The following is an 8,774-nucleotide window of genomic DNA, read 5'->3' on the forward strand; positions in this document are numbered from 1 at the left end:
CTAAAACTAATATTTTCAATTTGGTCAAATGTCATTCCATTCAAAAATTGACGAGTGCATTCACCATGTTTTAAGACATCTAGTTAGAATCCCAGTCCCAGAGGTTAGAATCATTGATGAGAGATGATAATAATAATCTTTATTTCAGAAGGTTCTCAATTACAAAAAAGAATAAATGAAAAAGTGTCAAGAACTAATAATAACTCATTACATTTGTTGAATAAAGTCGATTTATTAGTATTATTATTACATAAAAAATCCTCAAGTTTATAGGGTTCCCCATAGATTTGCCTATGGGGTCCCCGTTGAATTAAATGTTCGTGTTCTTGTTATATATGTTGCATTTAAGATGTCTAAAAACCTGGTGTATGGACTGATTAGCTTTTGTTTTGCCAATTTTGAGAATATTAGTTTAAGCTTCTGATTGGCTAGGATCGGGTTTTAATTGATGTATCCTGTCAAAATCAAAGGAAAAAAGATCGAAATGAAAAGTATGACATCGCGGCGCCGCCATGAAATAAAACTAATATTTTCAATTTGGTCGAATGTCAATTGTCATTCCATACAAAAATTGACGAGTGCACACACCATGTTTTTAGACATCTTAAGAGTCTGTTTACACCACACTGCTTGGGAAGCACAGGGGTCGCAACGTGAAGGGGCAAGAGCGGGTGGGCGTGGTCTATCGTAGTAAAAATATAGAGAACGTATTAGGCCCTCAGCCCAGATTGAATGAATTTGTAACGCATTGGGATGATCTCGTTTCTTTCTCGAGTTCTACTAGTGCGTGTCGGAATATGCAGCCGCATTTTAGACATTTTGATGAAATGAAATGATTGTCAAATGGTCACCTACGATTATGGTTGTAAAGACGGTTTCTTTATAATAAGAACAGAGTTTAGAAACAAGAACTGTCTTTTAGGTTTTGAAAAAGACTCTACTTTCCATAATTACTTGATATCGAATTGAGAATTCAAATACGCTTTGATATACCATTATCCTCATTTTTTGAATTGTTAAAAACCCTTATGAATTAAATGGAATGAATTTTGAATATCTAATCCGAAATAAAAAAGTTTCATTGAGAATTTTGATGAACTCATTCCATAAATATCTACAGTTTTAAGGAATAGTACTTTGTTATAATTAAAAAAAAATCAGCTTGGTTCATAATGATATATTTCTAATTGCCTTCTGTTTTCTTCAATTTTTCTCATCCTGAAGATCTAGTTTGTATTGAGGATCCTTATTTAAGCCTCTATGTCTTAGGTCAATTATTACAGGTAAAACACAGTTCTAATGAAATTTTCCTTCGAAAAACTCTTCATCGATGTTGACTTCGATGAATAAAGTGTCCTTCAAAGTTTACACGACAAAAGCATTCTTCTCTTTCAGCTATATTTAATTGTCCCTGAACTTGAAAATAATAATTCTGACTTTGTTTCAATCGATATTCCTGATCATCATTTTTTCCAAATATGTGATTTGTTTCCTTTGAATAGCATCTTTTATCATATTTTTTCTTGCTGAAAAAGGGCATTCGATTTTAATTGAATGATTACTTTTATCAAAAATGCCATCTGGAGAAGGACCTAGACTTTTTTTTATTAATAAAAAGGCCACTGTTTGTGATCTTCGAGCACAATTCATTCTCTAATAGACGCTTCGCTCGATCTTCATTATTTTTCCCCAATCTATAGCTTTTGCAGAAAAATGTTTATATAAAATGCTTTCAACTGTTGAGCAATAACTTGACATAGGAGGCATTTTACACAAACAAAAAACAAAATCCTTCAGCTGCCATGGCGGTCGAAGATGAATTCCAATTTTTATAGCATGTATGCTCTGTTGGTGTGTCATTGTTAGTTTGAACTCTTTGACATATTATGCAATACTTTTTTTCGGCAACCGTCCGAGAAGTGCTCACTTCCCGGACGCTTTTTCTCTGAGAAAGTAGCATTTCCCGGCCTAGTCCGGAAAGTACGTACTTTCCCGGACTAGGCCGGAAAAGAATCATAGAATCCATAGCAACCGAGATAACGGCTGACAGTTCATATGAAATTAGTTGTCAAAAATTTGCATGTTTTTTAATCGCAATCGCAATAAAATATGGAAAGCAGCAGCGATAGTGTTATTTTACATGGTTGCCGAAAAAATATTGTACGCAACACGCCCGAAAATGGTTTTTTTGGACTCACAGACTTCCAGGACTCGCTTACGCTCGTCCTGGAATTTTGTCTATTCGTCCAAAAAAACCCTATTTTCCGGACTTGTTACGTAAATTACTATTTTCACACCCAAGTATAAAATTTTTCCAGTTTGCATCCCAACAATTGTAGGAACTCCGGGAGTTAATTATAATTTCCCCAGTTTCGATAAGATCGTTTAGCCCAACTACCATCACAAAATACCGTTATTGAAGGTGTACCATTTATGTCGATACTTCCACATTCGATCGCTTATTTCACTTCTTCTGCTACGGCTTCTTCCATAGATTTCAACGCTATCTGTTCCCAGGCATTACATACTTCATTGTGTACTCTTTTATTTTGAAATTATTATAGTTATGATCATTGTAAAAATTTTGAATGATTTTCTGTTACCTACTTCTGAATGAACTTTCTTTCTTCTTCTTTCTTTATTACAGTGAAAATGAAAAACAAGGGAAATTCATATCATTTCTATTTTCTTCAGCTGTGCATAACCATCACCAGGATTCATGACACTACTGACGGCGGATGTGCTTATATCAAGTATTTCTGGATGTTCTGGACAAGTAAATATTGTTTTCGAAATTCTACACATATCACGTATAAAAACTAATTTCGACTGAAACCCAATTTTCATTTCCTTCACATTTGATTAAAAAAAAACGGAGTGATTAGAAAGTTCTTTCAGATAATCTATGAATTGCAGAATATAAACAATTCGGAATTCATCCAAAGATATTTCCCAGCGAAAAAGGTTCGATTCAATACACATTAACAAAATTATAAGAAGAACTGCACAGGCCAAATAGATATGAAAACTTCTAGTAATAGCTCAACCCCAAATTGAAAATAGGTACCATTCTCGAAATTTCAGTTTGAAAATGCGTTATTTTAATGTCAGGTATAGTTGATATTCTTCATTTCTACATAAAATCATTGAGTAAGTAGAAATATACGTATCGGTACAAAAATAGACCATTTTAAATCTTTACTCCGAAATGGCCTTCTTTCAGGTACCTATGCAATGCTGAACCTACCTAGAAATTGTCAAATTGTCCAGCAATAATACCGAGTACCGAATAACCTTTATTTACAACTGATGTTTATTTACTTCGAAATTGAATTCTTTCAGGTACCTATGCAATGCTGAACCGACCTAGAAACTGTCAAATTGTCCAGCATTGAAATAATACGTACACAAAAGAGTACCGAATAACCCTTATTTACAACTGATGTTTATCTAATGGGTCAATAAAATCTTGATATAAATCAAATAAATTTACACGAAATCACTTCTTGTTTACTTACAAAGTACAATACCTAATCTGAGAGAGGTTCAAAACTACCTCAATTCTGTATTATATGAAATATGGTAAACACAAGATTATTTGCCTGACATCATTAAATCCAAATCACTTTCCTTCAATAACAAACATTTCCTTTTTCTCAAACTTACGAAACCTTCGGTCCGAAGTAATAAGTTGACTATTGGATCTAAAATCTTCCACGAGGAATAAAATTTTTCATTCGAAAAAGTAACATGAAAATCGGTCGTATGGCTTTTTTTAAACGACAAAATATTTTTTTTTGTTCGCGACAAATAATTCAGGTTTTCAAGAATATATTTCCTAAGAGACGGTCCTGATAGCTACAAGCCACGCCCCTCAGGGAGGAGCAACGATTTTTAGTTCATAATTCTGGCACTCCAAACAGATTTACAACGTCTCAGAGAATTTTGAGTAACTATGATGTAATATATTTCTAATTGGTATCATTGGAAAGAAGAAGAAATAGGCTATGACCAATTTGTATTAGATTTTCGAATTTAGGTCAACTGAAGCGACAATAAATCATTCAAAATTGGTATTGAAAATCGTACTTTCTACTTCAATAAAACAATTAATTTGCAACTTAAAGTGAAATTATTACCTAACGAACATACAAGGGATTAAGACCTTCCAATATTGTTTTGAATCATCTCGATAGCGTTTACCGTTCCTGAGAAAATCAAGACCGAATTAGTTAAGAAAACGCCTGAATTTGCGCCGCGTGAACGGACTTACATTCACCATTGACATCGAAGTAGGCCTTGAACGTCTAGTTACGGCTTTATATCTAGTTCCAAAAATATCATTTAAAATTGCTGTGGTTCATCATAGAAATAACCAGTATATTATTTTTAAGATGCATAGAAAACCTGGTGTGTCTACTTATACCTGTAAAACTTTCAGACAAAACGGGAGATTTTTCAGATTTATACCTACTTGATTTCAAGGGATCGCGGTCTGTTTCAGATGGCGCATACATTGTTTGCATTTCTCAATTCTCGACTCTCGTGAATCAAGGGCGTAGATCTTTTTTTTCTTGGGGGAGATAATCGAAAAAAAATTTCTGACGACAACTTTTACTCATATCTGTTAGAAAAAGAAGTTTGATAACGAAGTTTGAACCAAATTACTCGAAATAATTGTTTTTATAACCAATTCCGTTCGTTCTTACCTTATACTGGGTGTTCTCAAATTAGAGTTACGAAGGAAAATGAGAAATTACTTGGATAATTTTGAGAAAAAAACTTCATGAATATGAGCCCACAAAAGCTTTGCTTTCAATATACAGGTTGTTTCTAGTGTGTCGTACTTTTTGTGATGCTTATATCAGTTTATCAAATATTTATTAATCTTCGCTACAGATTGGGTAAATAAATACCAAAACTTATAATGAAGGCATTCATTAGAGCTTACTAGGTGGACCTTTATAATAATTTGGATTTTCCTGAGGACTACTAGAGATTTTTTCTCGAAATCGATAGCAGATACGACAAAACTATAACAAACCAAAGAGTGTAGTACTGGACCAGAGTTTTTTTTACATTTTTCTAAACTAACACCCATTCATCAAATATAGTTTTGGAGGAAGGAAGCAGGCATCCTTCCAGAAAAAAATATCACCCTGTAGATTTGCATTCAAAATTAGCATATCACATGGTGAAAACTTTAAACTGGCCAATTCAAATTGAATATCTTGTGAAGGGAAGGTTATACGAGAAAAAATTTAAACTTTAACACATGTATCTCAAAACAAAATGTTTGGGGACTCATGTTATAGGACTTTTTTTCTTAAAATGCTCCGGAAATCTGTCATTTTCATTTGTCTCCAATTTAGGAACACCGTGTAATTACCCCCAGTATCCCCCCATTTCTACGCTCGTGAACTTTGAGTATAGAACAATAATATTTTATATTCTATGGTCTGTCATTATATTCCATTCATTTGATTAAAAGTTCGATATGAACTGAATTGTAATTTATTGTGAATGTTTGCTGTGTCTAAAATCAGTATTTCCTTTTTGAACGGCACCAGGCAGATAGCGGGAATTCGAAAAATTTTGAAGAGCGCCACCTTACAGATCTCTGGTGAAGCAGGACACCAAAGCAACAGGTGGGTCTCTCAAAAAGTCTGAAACAAAATCGAATCAGTAAACACACCAGGGGTTCTATGCATCTTAATTATTTTCATCCCAAATTTTCGAAAATAAGAAGGTACAAATACATTCATGATTTCATAAATTGGAATTCAGGTTATATAACGCAAAAAAAATCTCTCGGGGGAGCTTGAAACCCCTAGAGGGCGCGTCCCTAGGTGGCAGATAGGGGGAAGCCCTAACCGACTCGCTTAGGCGTGGCGGCGGGTAGGTGGAAAATAAAATACTAAACAAGCAGGGTAGGTAGAACTCTCAGCTATGGTGACATCAATCTGCCTAAGAGAAGGATACTCTGAAATCAAACCCTGGTCCTCCAAGTCGGGGGTTGAGGCATGGGGCCAACACTCGGAAAAACAAAAAACGTATCAAATGAATAATGTATTGGGTATAAAATCACTTAAGGATCTTATTATATATAAAAATGGCGGGCGCAGACGGTAGCGATGTAAATCGGAGCGAAGTTTCAAGTGGAAATAGAGGCAAAAAAGACAATATTTGCAGTTTATGTGGAAAAAAAGTGTGTGACTTTGTAAAGTGCATGAAGTGCGAAGATATTTTTCACCCTGCCTGCATGATACAAGCTAACACACGAAAAACACCGAAATGCATTCATGTATCAATACCAACTGATGGCGACGATTCGTCAATAGCTGAGAAATTAACTGAAAGTCCGGAACCGGAGGTAGAGATGAAAATTCTGAGAGTGGAGAATTACTTTCTAAAGCAGTTGCTTAGCGAGTGTCAGAGTAAGAATAAAGTTTTATTGCACAACAATGAATTACTTGTAGAAAAAATCATGAGATTGGAAAAAGACAACACAAGTCAAGATAAACAAAGCAAGAAAAACGAAGTAAACAATCGTTTTCAAAGATCGAGACAGCCAAGTCCACATGCACTCAATACAGATGGGAAATCTCAAGGTAAACAAGAGAATACTGTTGATTCAAATTCAGCAGGAACACAGAGTATAGTACATAAACAAAGCGCAAAAGAACTACGAAATATGAGAGAAGATACGGAAGAACATCCACAAAATGATACGTCAAAGCATAACCTAAAATTCCAAAAAGAAAACATCAATGAAAATAGTGGAGCTATGAATCTGAGAATGAGTGAAGTCTGGACTGAAGTTAAAAATAAAAAACAGACAAGAAAAGCGAGGAATAGTCTGATTTGCAAAGGAAATGAAAGTTCACAGAAAAATATTAAAATCAAGGGAGCAGTAAAGCGGAAATGGTTATACATTGGTAGAATTTCTGGAAAGGAAGTCAAAGAAGACGATATTGCGGAATATCTAAGGGACACCAAGAAATGTGAGGGAGCAATTATTAAGAAATTGGATACAAAAGGTAATAACTCCGCATTCAGCATAGGAGTGACAACACAAGAGGCATATGACACATTATTTAGTGGAGTGTTCTGGCCTGAGGGAGTAGAAATACGAAAGTTCAATTTTAATGGTACTTTTTTTGGGGGGAAGGGGATCAATTCCCAAACATAGGAATTTCAAAAACAAGCAATAATAATAGAACAAAACAAAAATATTCTAACACTTTCACGATTCTTAATTATAACATCCAATCATTATGGAATAAAATTAATCAATTGAACTTATTTTTAGATGCTGGAAATATTGACATTATCCTCTTGAGTGAGCATTGGTTGAAAGAAGAACAAAGTGAGTTAGTTGAGCTAAATGGCTACAAGATCTCAAGTATATACTGTAGGCAAATCATGAAATGTGGAGGAACATTAGTGGCCGTACATGACAGATGGAAGTCTTCAGAAATAACAGAAGTAGTGAAACTCTCTAGGGAAAAAGATGTTGAGATGGCGGCTGTACATATCCCGGCAATAAATACAATCATTGTGGCACTGTATAGAGCCCCTACAGGAGATTTCAGCAAGTTTATGGAAATTCTAACTGAAGCGCTAAATATCATTTCCAATAAGTACAGCAAAGAAAAAGTCATTATCGGAGGAGATTTCAACATAGACTTTCTGAAGAGAAATAGAGAAAGCATGTTGATTACAAATCTCATGTTCTCATATGGATTGAAAGGTAAGGCAACTACACCATCCAGAGTAACAAAACAATCAGCAAATTGCATTGATAATATGTTCACTAATGATCAGGACGAATCAACACTGATCACGTCGGAAATACATATGTCTGATCATCAAGCCCAATTATTGAAAATTAAAAAAACAAAAACAACTACATCATTGGAAAAAGAAACCATAAAAAAAAGATTATTCAAGGAGGAGAATATTCAACAGATCAAACAAGAACTTTCCAAAATTGATTGGGAGAATTTTTTAGCCTCCAAAGATGCGAAAGTAGGTTTTACGGAATTTCACAACTATTTCATGTCAATCTTAGATAAGTGGGCACCAGTAAAGGAGAGAGTACTTTTACAATGTAACCAAAAGAATAAAATTTTCAAAACACGGAGAATACAAGAAATGAAAAATAAATTAGATGCTCTGCAGGTGATAATGTCTGTTAAAAAAGATCAGGAATCCCAGACGATATATAAAAAATATAAAGATATATTCAACAAAGAAGTGGAGAACACACTGAGAGAAAATAACAAAAATTTAATAGAAAAGGCCAACAATAAATCAAAAGCTATGTGGAATATAATTAAAAACAAAAAAAAAAGAAAATTCATCTAAACACAGTATACTAACAGCAAATGACCTAAACAAGTTTTTTTCAGAGATCGGAAAGAAAACCGCAAAACAACTAAAGAACACAGGTAAACTATATAAAGACTACTTGAAGAGGGTGAAAGCAGACACTTCCAAAAGTTGCTATCTTTTTGATTGTACCGAGGAGGAGGTGGGAAGATTATTTTCAAAGATCAAAAATAAAAACACAATGGACAAATACTTTCTGTCAATGAATGATCTCAAACTATTCAGTAATGAACTGGTAAAGCCTATCAGCATTTTTATAAACAAATGTTTCAGTAGTGGTTATTTTCCGGATGAGCTCAAGTCTTCCAGGGTAGTTCCAGTATACAAGAGAAAAGGAGATATAAATGAATGTAACAACTATAGACCTATATCAATACTCC

At 34.2% G+C, this 8,774-nt stretch overlaps 1 protein-coding gene across 2 annotated transcripts; it reads left to right on the forward strand.

Moving 5' to 3' along the window:
• Nucleotides 1–6,126: 6,126 nt before the first annotated feature.
• LOC123681119 lies at nt 6,127–8,774 on the forward strand. 2 transcript variants are annotated; one of them, XR_006747632.1, is made up of 3 exons: nt 6,127–7,040; nt 7,313–8,629; nt 8,704–8,774. XR_006747632.1 is itself a non-coding variant. In XM_045619334.1 (2 exons), exons 1-2 carry the CDS (start codon nt 6,230–6,232, stop codon nt 8,368–8,370), a joined length of 1,869 nt encoding a protein of 622 aa, XP_045475290.1. In that variant the 5' UTR covers nt 6,127–6,229; the 3' UTR covers nt 8,371–8,769. The 2 variants fall into 2 exon arrangements, 1 of the variants encoding a protein (XP_045475290.1); XM_045619334.1 differs by having other exon boundaries at nt 7,313–8,769.

Source organism: Harmonia axyridis, chromosome 5 (genome assembly GCF_914767665.1).
Source record: "Harmonia axyridis chromosome 5, icHarAxyr1.1, whole genome shotgun sequence".
Classification (NCBI taxonomy): Eukaryota; Metazoa; Arthropoda; class Insecta; order Coleoptera; family Coccinellidae; genus Harmonia; species Harmonia axyridis.